The sequence below is a fragment of the Schistocerca piceifrons genome, chromosome 4 (genome assembly GCF_021461385.2).
Source record: "Schistocerca piceifrons isolate TAMUIC-IGC-003096 chromosome 4, iqSchPice1.1, whole genome shotgun sequence".
NCBI classification, from domain to species: domain Eukaryota; kingdom Metazoa; phylum Arthropoda; class Insecta; order Orthoptera; family Acrididae; genus Schistocerca; species Schistocerca piceifrons.
Window position 1 is genome coordinate 365,914,536 of NC_060141.1, and position 18,341 is coordinate 365,932,876.

General features: G+C 40.3%; 1 protein-coding gene across 2 annotated transcripts in view; it reads left to right on the forward strand.

The window, feature by feature from the left end:
- The window catches only part of LOC124795222 (cleavage and polyadenylation specificity factor 73), an 83,841-nt gene that overhangs the window by 24,464 nt on the left and 41,036 nt on the right, over window positions 1-18,341 (forward strand). For both annotated transcript variants that reach the window (XM_047259140.1, XM_047259141.1), the window contains exons 6-8: window positions 3,485-3,662; window positions 6,808-6,897; window positions 14,751-14,901. In XM_047259140.1, the coding sequence (XP_047115096.1) occupies window positions 3,485-3,662; window positions 6,808-6,897; window positions 14,751-14,901 (419 nt within the window). The remainder of the gene's footprint in view (window positions 1-3,484; window positions 3,663-6,807; window positions 6,898-14,750; window positions 14,902-18,341) is intronic.

Here is an 18,341-nt window from a genome sequence, read left to right on the forward strand (position 1 = left end):
TGGTGGCCATGTTCTGGGGCAGCTACGGCGTAACTGTTACTCATTGGTGTTACAAAAGGCACTACCTGACAGGTACATCCTACCAATATATTTTGAAGAACAAACTCCTTTCAGCATTGTATGAAATATGTCTGGAAAAAGCTGCGTGTGTGCCCTTTTATCAAGACAGTGCACCATCATATCGAACAAAAGTGACTCTGCAGTTTCCTCATGACAACAACTTTGAAATTATTTCTCATGTTCCCTACTCATCTGACCTGACTCGTAGTGACTTTAGGCTGTTTCCAACGATAAAAGATACTCTCAGTGACTGCATATTTACTAGCCATGCTACTGTCGCATCAACGATTTTCCAGCAGTCAGATCTGACTCCTAAAGAAGCGTTCACAATGGCCTTGAGATCATGGCATTTACATTGTGAAAAACGTGTACAGCTTCAAGAAGTGACACAAGTTTCACTGTTTTCATGTGATTAGTTTGTGATAAAAAAAAAGTAGGTATTGTAACTTGAATGCACCTCATAAAACTGAAAGACATAAAAACTCAATATTTTGTAGAGTATGCACTCTTACTTCTGTAGTCAATTTGATTTCAGTTTCAGGCCTAATATCCCTTCATAATATGTAATTAGCATTTTAACATTAAAATGGCTTTGAACCACGAAAACCTATGCAATGAAAACTACTCAGCTTCCATCATGTTTATGTAAAACATTTGTGTGATTTCAACATAATGTTACCTTTTCCAGTGTATGATGATTAACAATTGTAAAGTTTGTCAGTAGCTGGCAAGTGGTATTGTCCATAATTCTGCCTCCGTGTTCCGTAGTGCTGCCAGATGCAGGTGACACGTATGACATACATTATCTTATCAAAAGTATCCGGACACACCTATATGATGTGGAATCAATTACTAGATGTTATGAGTCACAAGAGGTGGCCCTTACAGTATAAAAGGAGATGGGGGGAGGGGGGCAGTATTGTGTTCTCAGTAGAGAAGCATTGATAATACATGGGGTAAGTCAGTAGAGATTAGTGACCTCAAATGTGGACTAGTCATAGGGTATCACCTGAGTAACGTATCCATCAGGGACATTTAAACCCTTCTAAAGCTGCTCAAGTTGATTGTTGGTGATGTGACTGTGCATTGGAAAAGCATAGGAACAACCACTGCTAAACCAAGACCAGGCAGACCACATTTACTGACAGTCAGGGACTGTCAAGCTTTAACAAGGGTGATTGTAAATAATCATTTGAAATCAGTGAAGGAACCATTTGTGAGTTCCAAACTGGTACTGGCAGTCCAGCTAGCACAATGAGTGTGTGTAGGAAGTTAAAAAGAACCAGGTACAATGGTCAAGCAGCTTCTCATACCCAAACATCTCTGTAGATGGTACTCGGCAACGCTTGAGATGGTGTAAAGAGTGATGCCACTGGACAGTAGATGACAGGAAACAAGTGCTTTCGAGTGATGAATCACACTATATCCAATGGCAATCCAATGAAATTGTTTTAGTTGGCAAACTTTACCTGCTGTGGTGTGTGTTGCCAACAGTGAATTGAGGAAGATGTGGTGTTATGGTATGGGGATGTTTTTCATGTTTAGGGTGTGATCCACTTATTGTGCTTAAGAAATTGGTAAGTCTGGGACGATGTGAATACATTTCATAGCATTGTGTACTGCGTACAGCAGACAAACAGTTCAGAAACGATGATTGTGTCCGTATGGTAATGCACCTTGTCATAAAGCAGCGTCTGTGAGGCAATGATTTGCAGATAACAACATTCCTAAAATTGACTGGGCTGCCCAGAGTCCTGAAATGAACCTAGGGAAAGACATTTGTGGTAAGTGAGAGCATCTAGTTTGGTCCAGACCCCAGCGTCCTGTGTCACTACCTTCTCTGGTTTCGGCTCCAGAGGAAAAATGTGCTGCCATTCCTCCGTAGACATTCAGACACCTCATTGGAAGTATCCTCAGCAGAGTTCAACAAGTTCAAGAGTGAACATGCCCCATATTAATATCCACATATAGGTGTCCAATCATTTTGATCAGGTACTATATTCAGAGTTCTCATTTATGAGGCCTGTTCAAAAAATTCCGGAGCATCCGTAATTTTGTCCCAATGGTGTGTTGAAGTGATATGCTGTTGGCATCCCTGCACATGCCAGTGTTTTAATGTATAGGTGCTGGAAGTTTCATTATTGTATGTCTGTTAGTTATTGTTCCGTGCTGTGTATAGAGTAGAATGTTGTGTTGCACAGTATATGAATTTCGAGATGACAGAGTTAAAGGAGGGAACCGTTGGCATTACATTTTGTGTGAAACTCAAGAAAACCCGTACAGAGACACACCAAATGATGCATGAACCCTATAGCAATGAGTACTTAAGCCATACTTGGTTTTACGAATGGTTCACATTGTTTAAAAATGGCCAGACAGACGTAAGATGACTCTCATTCAGGGCTCTCTTCAACATCTACTGAGGACACTCGTGTCAGGAAAGGCAACAAAGTTGTGCATGCCAATTGAAGACTAACTGACTGAGAGATTGCAGAAGACTGTAACATTTCAGTTGGTTCAAGTCATGAAATCCTGACACAGCCTCTTGGAATGCATCATGTTGCTGCCATGTTCGTCCCACGGCTCATGAGTCTAGACCAGAAAGACCTTTGCCTTGCAGTCTGTGAAGAGCTTTTAGGTCATGCAAATGAGAATGAGATGTTCCTTAAGAGAATCATAACCAGTGATGAGGTGTCGGTCTATGGTTAAGATGTCGAGACCAAGGTTCGTTCTTCACATTGGGTGAGGGAAGGTTCTCCAAGACCAAAAAAAGTTTGGCAGGTCTGGTCAGATGTGAAAGCCATGCTGATGGTTTTTTGAAGGATTAGTTCGTCATGAATTTGTGCCACAGGGACAGACTGTTTATTGATGGTACTATCGAGACGTGTTGCAATGTCTGCTAGAAAATGTGAGAAGGAAACAGCCTGAAGTGTGGCGAGACAATTCATGGCTCTTGCATCATGTTAACACACCCACACATTCATTCCTGTTGGTGCATGACTTCACAAAAGACGAAATCACTGTGCTGCTTCATCCTCCAGACTCTCCAGACCAGGCCTTTGCAGACTTTTTTTTATTTCTGAAGCTGAAAAGCCCATTGGAAGAATGAAAATTTGCAATGATAAACAAGATAAATGAAAATTTGCAAATGGCACTTCCCACCAAGAATGCTTCCGGAAGTGTAAATGGCATTGGGAGCAGTGTATCAGTTCTGGAGGAGAGTATTTCAAAGGAGACCATTCACGATATGTACAAGATATGCGTAAAAACATTTTGAGAACAAAGTTCTGGAATTTTTTGGACAGACCTCACATTTGTCAGTGGAAAAAAATTCCTGAAAATTAATTGTGCAGCACAAAAAATTGACAGTAAAGGTGAAGTGTTAAGCCTTTCTAATTTATTTTTGTATTTTTTTTCTTTTTAGCAATATAGCCACAGAACAAATGTTGTATACTGAAGCAGATCTTGAAGCTAGCATGGATAAAATTGAAACAATAAATTTCCATGAAGAAAAGGATGTATATGGAATAAAATTTTGGGCCTACAATGCAGGACATGTTCTTGGTGCTGCCATGTTTATGATAGAGATTGCTGGTGTGAAGGTGAAGTAATTATCAACTTTTTTTAAATCTAAACAAATGTCTTGTATTCAAATCTAATGAAGAAAAGGAAACACAAGAGAGGTTTTTCTTGATGTAAGTATTGTGTTAGTTTCAGATAAATAAAAAGTATCGACTTATCATCCTGTGTAGCAAAACTAACAGCAGCTACATCTATTAAGATCCTTATCTTGAGCATTTGGAACAATCTTCTTGTGTAAAGGAGGGAAAAAATGGGATAATAGAAAGATGACATGGCCAACATTGGACAGAAATAAACACAGAGAATAATAGTAAAGCAATATGACAATATAATGAAAAGAAGGGACTGCTACTCACCATATAGTGGAAATGTTGAGTCACAGACAGGCACATCAAAACGACTGCTAAATAAGTAAGCATTAGGCCAGAAGCCCTTTTCCTGAAGTAGACAAAACACACACACACACACACACACACACACACAGGTATACAAAGGGGTCCAGAAAAATGTAGACACTATTTGATAGTCAATATTAATGGAACAGAGTGACATTACTGTACAGTTGTTGCATTGGTGGGCGAGGGGGGTTATTTGGTTATTTTGTGTGTTCAAAGTGACCTGCATTAGCAATCGAACGACATTGATGCCACTGAACTGTTGACTGAAGTACAGTGTCAGCCTTGCCAATATGATAGCCCCGCAGGACATCTGGATGGTTTCTCATATCAGGTTCAGTATAGCTGGCTTCTGTTGATAAACTTCATTTTCCAAGGTCACACATAGATAAATGTCAAGAGGTGTAAGGGCTGGAGGCTGGTAGGTACTCAGCAGCTATGAATCGTCCACGTAGATTTTCATCCAAGTAGGCTCTGACATCTCTGTGGTAGTGAGATGGAGTGCTGTCTTGTTGTAGGTAAAATCTTTCATTTCCAAACACCTCTCAGATGGCAGGTAAAATTGATGTTTGTAGCCTATTAAGATACACTTCACCAGTTAAGGTACCTTAAAAAAAAGAATAGGCCCATCAAGCCACGTGATGACAGAAAACCTTTTGGCCAAAAGCTTACAGGTTTAGTAGTCTTTTTGTTGTGCCTGTCTGTGACTTAACGTCTCCACTATATTGTGAGTAGCAATCTATGCTTTTCATAATATTGTCATTATTCCATCCTGGATTTTCCATAGTTCGGTAAGGGGATATGTAAGATATATAAGACAGCATTATCTTCTTTGCTGTCACGCAGGTCTGCATTGTATGTGTGGTGAAAAAGCATGTGAATCTTCTTACATGATGGCAAGTATTAGATTATGTCCTAGTGAGAGACCTGTGGCATGTAACTTACCTTCAGAGGAAATAACAACTAATTTTTGAAAATGGTATGTCTATCAGATATCTTACCAAGTTGAAATGAATGGTTATGTTTCAAGTAAATTGTAGCAAATAGTAATTAACTGTAAAATGAATTTTGATATGCAGTGACAGTTGTCTATAAAGAACTCATCAACAAATTTATGTGACTTTAAAATTACAAGGAGAAAGAATTTCTCTCAGTATGCAGAATTCCAAGTATAGTATTACTAATAGAAACATTTAAAAGTAGGAGAAAAACTACCTTTCAAATCTCTTAATCCCTTTCACAGTAGTGGAAGAGGAAGATTAGATCAATCATAAACCTGGTTGATATGTACCCAGTTGTTATGACAGTGAGGGGAGACAAATATGAACTGAGTGACTCCATGTGCTTAACTGCATTAGAGGGAAATAAATTACTGTAGAGAGGAATAAATTACTGTGAACATTATTACAGGCATTAAAAATTGTACTGTTAAATATTCCCAAATCAAGAAATCATTTTGGATTTTGTTTTGATGAACAAGGAAATTTAGCAGTGATATGTCCGATTGCTAACTCTTGGTGATGTTTTAAACTGTTTCTTCATTGACTAGTGTGTGAATGCAGTATCTAGTCATAGGCGATACTGTGTCATGCAAAACAATATTGCTCCAGGTCACATATGTTGTTTCTGTAGGAGATAAATTATAGTCTATTGAACCAGCTGAGAGTGAGTGATGCGATTGGCTTGTACACTGTTGACAGTGATAAATTGTAGGCAGTAAAGCTGCCAGATCTTATGTATGTATCTCAAGTCATAATGCAGTGGAAGCCCTGAATGTAATAACAACAATATGAATTGGATAAATCACTACTCACCATGTAGAAAAGGCGTTGAGGGCTGGCAGTGCATTTGAACAAAGTCCATCATATTGAAGAAACACACACACACACACACACACACACACACACACACACGACTGTTGGCTCCTCAGTACCTCAAGACAACAGTGGCCACGTGAGTGTAAATTGCGCACATATAATATGTCTGGTATCCCAGTCCGACAATATGGACAGTCCGCCAGAAGGCATGGACGTATCTGAGAGCCACTAGGCAGCATCCCTATGACCTGTGAACTCTGCTGTCACCACCATAGCGATGTGTGCAGGCCATGCCCACCGTGCCAGCCTATCAGCACTCACAGGGGGCCCTCGGCTGGTCAACCTGCATCTTTTGTTTGTGTCGGATTCTGGTTACTAGAACGTGTGTGTGTGTGTGTGTGTGTGTGTGTGTGTGTGTGTGTGTGTGTGTGTGTGTGTGTTTTCTTAAAGCTGATGAAGGACATTGTCCAACAACTTAGTTTACTTTCAAAAATGCCTGTCTGCCACTCGCCACTCCCTGTAATTCATAAAACTTGACATTTATCAAGGGTGATATTCGTGATGTCTGTTTCTATAGAAACTTCAGATTTTTGATCTGTTTTGTTTTGCTGCTAATCATAGTCTGAAATGTATTTCAATAATGGCAAGTGTGTCAGAAGTTTTGTAGAATTGTTTTAGTTAACAGAGGCAATTTTACTATTTGCAGTAACAGTGACCTGAATAGAACAGATCCATTTGTGTGTTGCTGCATTGAAAGCTTCATGGAACAGTGCAAAATTTGTAACCTGCTACAAACATTGTTTTAATTTAACTGAAATAAAAATCCTAAAGTTAGTGATGTTTTACAGTCTCATCTAGATAATGAACAGTATTCTTTCTCTTTTAGTTTCAGGTTATTAAATCAGAGCATTTTTGGCATCATAATTAATGAGAAGTATTATGTTTTGTTTTAGATCTTGTACACTGGTGACTTCTCTCGTCAAGAGGATAGGCATTTGATGGCTGCAGAAATACCCAACATACATCCTGATGTATTAATCACGGTAATATAATAGTTAGCTAGTACTTAATTTTGATTCAGCAGAAGAAGTAAAAGAATGCTTTGTATTTTAATGTATTTTGGAAGCATTAATACATGCATTTAGGTAGCTAAGAAGTATATACAAATGTTGACATGAGAGCCATTTCCCATCTACAAGAAGCAGATTGTAAATAATAAAATATTTCTAATTAGCACAACCATATCCATATCTCAAATTCAACTGGGATTGGACTGTGTGACAGACCTGTATATATTCTTGTCTCAAACCAGGAGCTGAAGGCTTATGTATCCCAGGGAAGTCCTGTCCAAATGATGACATCTTTGGTTTAGATAGATTGATGACATTTTTGCCATATGGACTCATGGTGAGGCTGACCTGTTAAAATTATTGGACTCTCCAAACACATTCTTCCAATTAAGTTTTACATGGTCATATTCTGAATCCCATGCCTCTTTCCTTTATGTTGACCTCATCCTCACTGAGGGTCAGCTACACACTTCTGTTCACATTAAACCTCCTAACAAACAACATATTTTGAAGGTTTCTATCCTTTCGATGTCAGACATTCCCTGCCATACAGCCTCAGCATTTGAGTCAAATATATTTGTTCAGATGGAGACTCTTTATAGCAACACACCACCAGCCTAGCTCAAAAGCAGATTTCCCAGTTCATCATGTCCAGTCCTGGTACTGCTGATGCTGACAAAAAATGACTTAGTAGTGCACCTATTGTCATTCAGTATTACCCTGATGTTGAATGTATTAGTCACCTAAAAATATGCTGTGAAATAAGGTCCATTTTGTCAGACATTTTGCCCGTCACATCTAGAATAGCCTTTTTCCACCCTCCCAATCTCCACAGTATCCTTGTCAGACCCTATGCTCCATCTGCACCCATTACCCTACACTGTGGCTGCTACACCTGTGACTGCCCCACTGTAAGACTTGACCTATGCACTCTCCTACAACCACATATACCAGACCTGTAACTGGAAAAACATATACTATCAAACGGAGAGCCACCTGTGAAACGATACATGACATGTATCAACTGTTAGGTAAACACTATTCCACTATCTACAAATAATAGTCCTGACTTCAGTGACTTCTTTCGCCAAATGTGTTATCTGGATTCTTACACCAGACACCTCGCAGGTGGGAACTGGCATTACACCATGTCCTTGGTTCTCGTCACCCACCTGGTATTAATATACATCAATTTGTTGGTCTCAATATTAATTTCTTCACTCCCTTTTAGTTTTATGTATCTAATATTTTCTGAGGCATCTATTCCCCCCCCCCCACCTCTGTCTCACATGTCCTTATTAACGTGTGGACAATGTTGTGTCAGTAACCCCTATATTGCCCTATCTTCCACTTTTAAGCTCTCAGGTTTTCAAACCTCGTTCAATGCATTCTCCAACAATCAGTCTTTCTTTCTCATCCCATCTGGTAGCTCTCTCCTGACCCAGGATTCTAGGTGTCTTTTCCAAACTTGCCTCAATTCCTAAGCCTGACCAGTTCTTTTTCTTCACCCCTCGTCCTTACCCTTCTGCAAGAAGAAGGAACCACTGGCTCCAAAAGCTTGGAAATTTCAGTACCCTTATATGTGTGTTCTAGTGTGCTGCTTGGTGCATAGACTTTTTGTCTACCCAATTACATTGTAATTTCAAAAACTGATTATTTTCATTGATATATTAGGCTTCAGCTTTTAATAAATGTCATCATAAGTCATTCAGAATCGACTGCTGGAAAGGCTTCCCTTAGGCAACCCCTAGACTCTCAGTAATATTGTGCAGTATTTCACAAGATGCAATATTATCAACTGTCTGTGGATGAGCCTGGAAGCTCGTGTGACAGATCTACTGAAATTGAATTTTAAATGCACAAACTGGCTGGACTGCATAGTTTCTGACTACATTGTATATCTTTGTCAACTCAGTTTATTTATTTTGCATTATTTGATGTGCTGTCTAAATCAAATTGTGGATATAGCTTCAAAATCAGTGGAACACATGTTCATGTTAGAATTATTGGAACTCTACAGGGATGGCCATCCTTATTATGTGTCAACTCGAATGAGTGTAGTAACCATAAGAAGAAGACCGAGAACTATGATTAGTTGTCGAAATATGGAGAAATGTATTTGAAAACAGATAAGCTTATATTATTTAAGAAGTTAAATTCATTGCAGACGAATTATAGGAAGGGAGTGAAAAGAATTACCAGTGCAATGAAAAGTGAAGTTGGTGCTGATGAGCTACTGGAGCCAACATTTTTGAACATTTTACAAGGGCAAGAAATCCCTTCTAAATCAGATAAAATGCAGTTTCAACATTTAATATGTACAGGGTTATTACAAATGATTGAAGCGATTTCACAGCTCTACAATAACTTTATTATTTGAGATATGTTCACAATGCTTTGCACACACATACAAAAACTCAAAAAGTTTTTTTAGGCATTCACAAATGTTCGATATGTGCCCCTTCAGTGATTCGGCAGACATCAAGCCGATAATCAAGTTCCTTCCACATTCGGCGCAGCATGTCCCCATCAATGAGTTCGAAAGCAATGTTGATGCGAGCTCGCAGTTCTGGCACGTTTCTTGGTAGAGGAAGTTTAAACACTGAATCTTTCACATAACCCCACAGAAAGAAATCGCATAGGGTTAAGTCGGGAGAGCGTGGAGGCCATGACATGAATTGCTGATCATGATCTCCACCACGACCGATCCATCGGTTTTCCAATCTCCTGTTTAAGAAATGCCGAACATCATGATGGAAGTGCGGTGGAGCACCATCCTGTTGAAAGATGAAGTCGACGCTGTCGGTCTCCAGTTGTGGCATGAGCCAATTTTCCAGCATGTCCAGATACACGTGTCCTGTAACGTTTTATTCGCAGAAGAAAAAGGGGCCGTAAACTTTAAACCGTGAGATTGCACAAAACACGTTAACTTTTGGTGAATTGCGAATTTGCTGCACGAATGCGTGAGGATTCTCTACCGCCCAGATTCGCACATTGTGTCTGTTCACTTCACCATTAAGAAAAAATGTTGCTTCATCACTGAAAACAAGTTTCGCACTGAACGCATCCTCTTCCATGAGCTGTTGCAACTGCGCCGAAAATTCAAAGCGTTTGACTTTGTCATCGGGTGTCAGGGCTTGTAGCAATTGTAAACGGTAAGGCTTCTGCTTTAGCCTTTTCCGTAAGATTTTCCAAACCGTCGGCTGTGGTACGTTTAGCTCCCTGCTTGCTTTATTCGTCGACTTCCGCGGGCTACGCGTGAAACTTGCCCGCACGCGTTCAACCGTTTCTTCGCTCACTGTAGGCCGACTCGTTGATTTCCCCTAACAGAGGCATCCAGAAGCTTTAAACTGCGCATACCATCGCCAAATGGAGTTAGCAGTTGGTGGATCTTTGTTGAACTTCGTCCTGAAGTGTCGTTGCACTGTTATGACTGACTGATGTGAGTGCATTTCAAGCACGACATACGCTTTCTCGGCTCCTGTCGCCATTTTGTCTCACTGCGCTCTCGAGTGCTGTGGCGGCAGAAACATGAAGTGCGGCTTCAGCCGAACAAAACTTTATGAGTTTTTCTACGTATCTGTAGTGTGTCGTGACCATATGTCAATGAATGGAGCTACAGTGAATTTATGAAATCGGTTCAATCATTTGTAATAGCCCTGTATATACACCTTTCCTTACCTTTACATAATGTTTCAAGATTTCTGAATAGTTTTGTACATTTCTATCACAATTAGGCTTTATAGACTGTGGTGATATTACACTTGGGGATTTTACATCTTAAAATGAATTTCATGTAGCCAAATAAAGTGAGATAATTGACAGGTGCTAACTTGCAGGACTAGCATCTCACAAATGAATGTCTTTCTACTTAAATATCACTTTGCTGTCTGGAGCCTGAATATATAGCACAATATATTGCAGAAGTATGTCAAATTAGCAAGCATCCATAAGCATTTGATTCATGTATCCTCAAGATGCTTAGTAAATTTTCATGTGTCAGTCATCCTCTCATCTGATACCACTCCTTCAGCAATCTACACTCCTCTTTTATTTTCAAGGGCGCAAAGCCAGTCCAGGGGCAGATTAACAGCTGGTGTCCATACCCACCTTCTTTTCAACTCGGATATTTGACATGTAGTTTTCACAATATCACTTGACTGGCGGAGCCAACCATCAATATAATATATTGCAAAATGTTACTGCCCAATGTTATTGACAGTCTATAGGCCACTTTAGAATTTTCCATGTGCTACACACTTCAGCTTTACACATCCATTTTGCTCCTATGTGTTTTGTAATGTCATCCACCATCCATTTGGTCAGGATCTAAGTAAATTCTTTTCTGTTGGCATCCAACAGTATACTACTTTGGTCTACTGACAATCCTTTCACCTGAGTGATGTTCTTCTCAACCCTTTCATTTTCATTACATTCGTAGTTATGCCTTCCAATCCAGTTTATTCTCTGATCAAAATGTTTGGTTTTTTCCTCTCCATGCTAATAATTTCCAACACGCAGCTCTCCATTACTCACTTACCAACACTCAGTTTTTCAGTGGTTTCCACATTAAAAATCTATGTTTCACTGCAGTAAGTAAAAATTTGTAATGCACATTGATGGCTCCCAGTGAAGTAAAATATCACTTTTTCACAGTCGCAGTTTATGTTGATGCCATCCATGTTGTACAGAGTGCTTATGGACCCCTAGAAAAAAATTGTTTGGCAATCAGTACAACCACTGGTATGCCATATGGAACTTGGCGCCTTCTGCTGCTTCTTTGCACAGTACACCTATATAGTAACTGTGTGGGAAAGGTCTAGTGGGTGTGATGAATGCCAAAGACACTCAGACTTCAGTTCTATGACATCGCAGTTGTCAGGCCGTGCTCTGTCAGAACACTTGCAGACAAAATTCAAACCATTTTGATTTTATTGGAAGCCAAAGTGTGATACACTAGTGATAGTCATTCCTTGTGACATGTATTTGTGCTAATGATTTTAATCAACCTGAAGGTGTATCAGTATAACCGTATATGCTGGTGAATGTGTTTGGAATTTCTGTAAGTTTTGGCTCCATTCCTTCCTTGCTCTTTTCATGTCTGCTTGGTATTAGTGAACTCATCTTTTCCCAAGTAATAATTCTTGCTAAGCCAGCATAGATCATTTTGCTGCAGAAGTTGTTCACATGCAACAGCACATTGTGTTTTCCTTTCAGGAGTCAGCATCCAGAGAACACATCTTGCAAACACTTCATGAAATTAGAGAATGTTATGCATAATGTAGTGTGTTGAACCATAACTAATGTTCTCATTTGCCATAATATAATCCAGTGTCACTCAGTAGTTTCCATCGCGCTAGCTTCATCATTCTAGTGTGTTCCAACATCACAGAGTGGTGTACTTACCAGAAATGAAGGTATCAGTCATGGACATCACACCCTTTGTAAAAATACAACTATATTTGTAGACTTGCTGCTGTCACAGCATGCAGTACTGAGTGAAGTTGCCCAATAAGTAGAATACTGGATTCAGCTTTGAAAGACTGTGATTCAGATCCCTGTCCAGCCATCTAGTGATATTCCTAAATCACTTAAACATTGGAATGGTTCCTTTGATGAGACAAAGACAGTTTCCTTCCCCAGTTTGACCTTGTACTCTATCTTGAATGACCACATCATCATTAGGCTGTTAAATTGTAATCGTCATTCCTTCCCTCCTACAGTATGCATTGTTATACTTGACCCTTTGTGATGAATTCCAAAATAATTTACACCTTTACTATGCAGAAACTAAATAACAGAATACTGATCATCCCTCAGGCAAGTTGCTAATGGGGTAGCCACCTTTATACTGTTCCTATACCTGTGTATATGGTTCTGCACCCTGTTACAAACGTGCTTACCAGCTTATAGGCTATTACTGCTATCGTCATTAGGCTGTTAAATTGTAATCATCATTCCTTCCCTCCTACAGTATGCATTGTTATACTTGACCCTTTGTGATGAATTCCAAAATAATTTACACCTTTACCATGCAGAAACTAAATAACAGAATACTGATCATCCCTCAGGCAAGTTGCTAATGGGGTAGCCACCTTTATACTGTTCCTATACCTGTGTATATGGTTCTGCACCCTGTTACAAACGTGCTTACCAGCTTATAGGCTATTACTGCTATTTTACATTTCCTTATTAAGCATTTGCAGTTTTCATTTGCCTTGCCCCGACATAGTCAAGAGGAGGTTTTTAAATACAAAGGTGGCCATTGTTGTTAATATGTAGCATGATTCCCATAATAACTTTGTGCAAGTGCCTTAAGTGTTCGATGATTCATTGGCCAAGCACTGCCTGTAACGAAGCAGGGTTGCCCACTGCTATCCTGTTTTGGTTTTACACTCCTTCAGTAACTTAGTTAAGCAATGAACTTTTTTTTTTTTCACTACTCAGATTCCGACAACAGATTCTGTGGCCTTCAGCCTCATAGCACAGAATTCAGAAATAGTTTAAATAAAATTCCCCTAGTAAAATCTATCATTTCAGTACATTCTAATGTCTTTTCTGAAGTTAATGAGCTAATTAGTTTTATTGGAAATGGATCCTATTAAAAGTTATGAACAATGATGTATATTGTGCAATACATATTAAGTAAAATTTGAGTGAGCTAATAGATCGAATTCAACTATAAGACTGCATCCAAAAGAAAGCCTAAATTTTACTGATTCCAGCAAAGTGTTTAAATTAACCTAAAGTCTATTAGTTAAATAGATATTAAGACTTGAAATCTGTAGCCTGTATGACTTTCAGTGCCAATTGTGACCAAACTACTAAATAATTACGAGATCTGTTTTGATACTTTTGCTACCTTTATTTTTCTACGTGAAATGACTCCAGTCTCAACTTTGTAAGTACATTAATTATGAATTAAGTAAATTTGAATAAGTAAAAATTTTTGTTGAAGATGGCTGCCATGGTTATAAGTCGGGAATTCCCACTGTGGACGCATAAGTTAGTTCCGCGTATTTAAATTTATACAGCTCACTCATGTTATTTAAGTAATAAAACCCAATAGTTAACTTCAAAACCAATTAGAAAGGATCATTTTAACCCTGGGAAATTATAAACGACAATATATTAACAGAAATAGTCAAATAGTCAAGCACTCGTCTATATAAGGTCCGAGCTGGTGCAGTTCTCAGTTAGTTCTCGGTCAGATTCTCATGGAGCAAAAGTGCAGCAAGTCTGTTAATTTTTCCGGTCGGTACCAAAAAAGTGTAATTGTGAACATTGTTAAGGACTGGCAGTTTTTGACCTACCTAATGTGACGATTAAGTTGTGATTTAGGTGAGACAGACGCAGCTACTGGGAAGACAATATTGAATAAGCAAAGCAAAGTAGGTCAGGAACACTGCTCACTATCTACTGGGTGAGGAAATGTTTCAATACATCCGGTTGTGACGTGAACTTTAAGTGGCACTAATACAAGGATACAGCCCGGCACATTACATGCCTTTATTTTTTTGTGGTCAGGTAAATATCAACTGCCACATTTTTAAGTGAGTGAAGCAGTTTAATTTGTTTGTGGCAGTTTTTATTTTTCACATTTGACGATTGCTAAGGTTTGTTGTATGTAGTGTCTAGAAATATGTTTAATCTTGTATATATTTGACCTTCAAATCAAATCTTACTGTCGAGTTTCGTGTACTCATTTCCCCAAGAAATCTAGTTTTATGCAGCCATTTCATACTATTGACAGTGTTAGAGTTTTTTGTTTGTGTATGTATTGTTTGTGAAAAACTTGAAAATAAATAAGAGGAATCAATTACCAGGAATCGACATATGGAACACACATTCATGAGAAGAGAGAAGAGCGTGAGGGACGTTTTACGGCACTTGTACATGACATTGTGAACAGGGGAGGACGCTGCCTTATACCAGTGTTCGCACTAGGACGTGCACAGGAGCTGCTTCTCATTTTAGGTAAAAAAATATATATTCTTTACTTGAAATATTTCACTAGAAATAAATTTTCTAAATCAGTTAGCCTGGCTTTTGGTACCTTCCTGTGCAAAGGAAAAGCCAGTTAAGAGTAATGTGCTCAGATACTTTATCATTATTTTTTCCCCCCATCTACATTCCCTCCAGTGGCTCAAACGTGAAAGTCATATGGCATTAAACAGGGACTGCAAGAAGGATAGTGATGGGCTATCCAGGAAATTCCATTGAGTTTATTAGTGATTAAGGCTCCTTTATGTTCTCATCATTGCCGTACGGAATCACGCAGTAGGTTACAAATATTAGTTTATTTGGCAAGAATCTTTCATATCATCCAACTTCTTGTAGTGGTATGCTGTAATCGAAGTCATGCATTGTGAACAAAATAGATGATCAACACTGCTTTTGTAAGAATGCAGAGTCCTGCAGTGGGAGAAATCAATTGAGTGTTCTCAGGCTTCCAGCCACATGAAGTGTTTAAAATTCCACGAGCTTTTGACCAAACACTCCTTGGCCATTGTCAAGTGGTGTGACTGCCAGTGGGTCACTGGTATGTCCTTCTGTACACTAGCAACCAGTTGTGAAATCACTGGTGCTGACAGCATCACCACGTATGGACATAGTTTTACTCAGCTTTCAGTGCTCCCACTTCAGCCTCATGATCAGTGGATCCTACTACTGCACTGAGCTGCAGGCTGCTGTTTGTGTTAAGGATGTTATCAGTGATTTTTGTTTCGAAGACATCTTTAATTACACGGCCCGAGAAGCCGTTTGTGCTATCCACGGCAAACGTTTCATCATATTTGATCCAGTAACCATTTTTTAGAACATACTCAGCTAATGCGGATTTTTCAGGATAGTGTAGACAAAAATCAAGCAATTACTAAAACCAGTTCAAGAAGCTGCAGTGTCAGAACACCTGGGGTCTACAAGATACCTGGCAAATGTGGCCAGTCTTACATCGGACAAACAATGCGCACTGTCGAACAACGTAGGAAGGAACATAGGAGGTTTTATCATCTGCGTTATCCCGAAAAATCCACTTTAGGTGAGCATGCTCTATAAAATGGTCTCCGGGTCATATTTGATGAAGCCTCAGTCATGACTTGCACTAATGGCTTGTGGGACTGTTTAATTAAAAAAACCGTCGAAATAAAAATCACCAATAACACCGTTAATAGTCTCGGCACCCTGCAGCTCAGTGCATGTGAGATACAGTGATCATGAAGTTGAAGAAGGAGTGTGCTCCCTGCCGCCGTTGGATAAGTAGCTGCCAGCAGAAAGTCGTATACTCCTAGCTCACTCATTTGTTACATAGTTTAATTCTTAATTTCTTTGCGTGTTTTTGGTACTTGCATTGTTCAAATTCATAAATTTCGAGCGTATTATAGTATTTGAGAGTTGTAACATCGCATTTTAGTACCTGAATAGTGTAAAATCGCGTAGTCTCCTTCTGCCGCCAAGCAGTGTGTCAGCAGTGCGCAAGTAGCAGCATTACTGCATTTACTAGGCAATCTTGTATTTTAATAACCGTTTAAATTTTGTGTTGATTTGTTTGTGCTCTCTGTAGATTAGTTCAGATGTTCTTTGCACAACAGTTTTTAGCATGGATAGGGACTGCAACTGCTGTGTTCGGATGCAGGCTGAGTTGGCATCCCTTCGCTCCCAGCTTCAGGCAGTGTTGGCTTCGGTCACACAGCTTGAGGCTGTTGCCAATGGGCATCACTGTGGGGGTCCGGATGGGGGTTTGTAGGGGACGGCCAGCTCGTCCCACGCATCCCCCGATCGGACTACGACTGTGGCTGCCCAGGATACTGCCCACATTGAGGCTGATCCCTCACCTGTGGTAGAGTGGGAGGTCATCTCGAGGTGTGGCAGGGGGCGAAAGACATTCCGGAGGGCTGAACGGAAGGCCTCTCCAGTTTGTCTGACGAACCGGTTTCAGGCTCTGTCTCCAGCTGATACTGATGTTCGGCCGGAGATGGCTGCTTGTCCTGTTCCAGAGGTTGCCCCTCAGTCTGCAAGATCCAGGCAGTCGCAGAGGGTGGGCTTACTGGTAGTTGGGAGCTCCAACGTCAGGCGCGTAATGGGGCCCCTTAGGGATATGGCAGCAAGAGAGGGGAAGAAAACCGATGTGCACTCAGTGTGCATACCGGGGCAAGGTCATTCCAGATGTGGAAAGGGTCCTTCCGGATGCCATGAAGGGTACAGGGTGCACCCATCTGCAGGTGGTCGCTCATGTTGGCACCAATGATGTGTGTCGCTATGGATCGGAGGAAATCCTCTCTGGCTTCCGGCGGCTATCTGATTTGGTGAAGACTGCCAGTCTCACTAGCGGGATGAAAGCAGAGCTCACCATCTGCAGCATCGTCGACAGGACTGACTGCGGACCTTTGGTACAGAGCCGAGTGGAGGGTCTGAATCAGAGGCTGAGACGGTTCTGCGACCGTGTGGGCTGCAGATTCCTCGACTTGCGCCATAGGGTGATCGGGTTTTGGGTTCCGCTGGATAGGTCAGGAGTCCACTACACGCAGCAAGCGGCTAAACTGGTAGCAGGGGTTGTGTGGCGTGGACTGGGCGGTTTTTTAGGTTAGATGGCCTCGGGCAAGTACAGAAAGGGCAACAGCCTCAAAGGGTGCTGGGCAAAGTCAGGACATGCGGGGACCAAGCAGCAATCAGTATTGTAATTGTAAACTGCCGAAGCTGCATTGGTAAAGTACTGGAGCTTCAAGCGCTGATAGAAAGCACCGAAGCTGAAATCGTTATAGGTACAGAAAGCTGGCTGAAGCCAGAGATAAATTCAGCTGAAATTTTTACAAAGGCACAGACGGTGTTTAGAAAGGATAGATTGCATGCAACCGGTGGTGGCGTGTTTGTCTCTGTTAGTAGTAGTTTATCCTGTAGTTTAGTAGAAGTGGATAGTTCCTGTGAAATATTATGGGTGGAGGTTACACTCAACAACCGAGCTAGGTTAATAATTGGCTCCTTTTACCGACCTCCCGACTCAGCAGCATTAGTTGCAGAACAACTGAGAGAAAATTTGGAATACATTGCACATAAATTTTCTCAGCATATTATAGTCTTAGGTGGAGATTTCAATTTACCAGATATAGACTGGGACACTCAGATGTTTAGGACAGGTGGTAGGGACAGAGCATCGAGTGACATTATACTGAGTGCACTATCCGAAAATTACCTCGAGCAATTAAACAGAGAGCCGACTCGTGGAGATAACATCTTGGACCTGCTGATAACAAACAGACCCGAACTTTTCGACTCTGTAAGTGCAGAACAGGGAATCAGAGATCATAAGGCCGTTGCAGCATCCCTGAATATGGAAGTTAATAGGAATATAAAAAAAGGGAGGAAGGTTTATCTGTTTAGCAAGAGTAATAGAAGGCAGATTTCAGACTACCTAACAGATC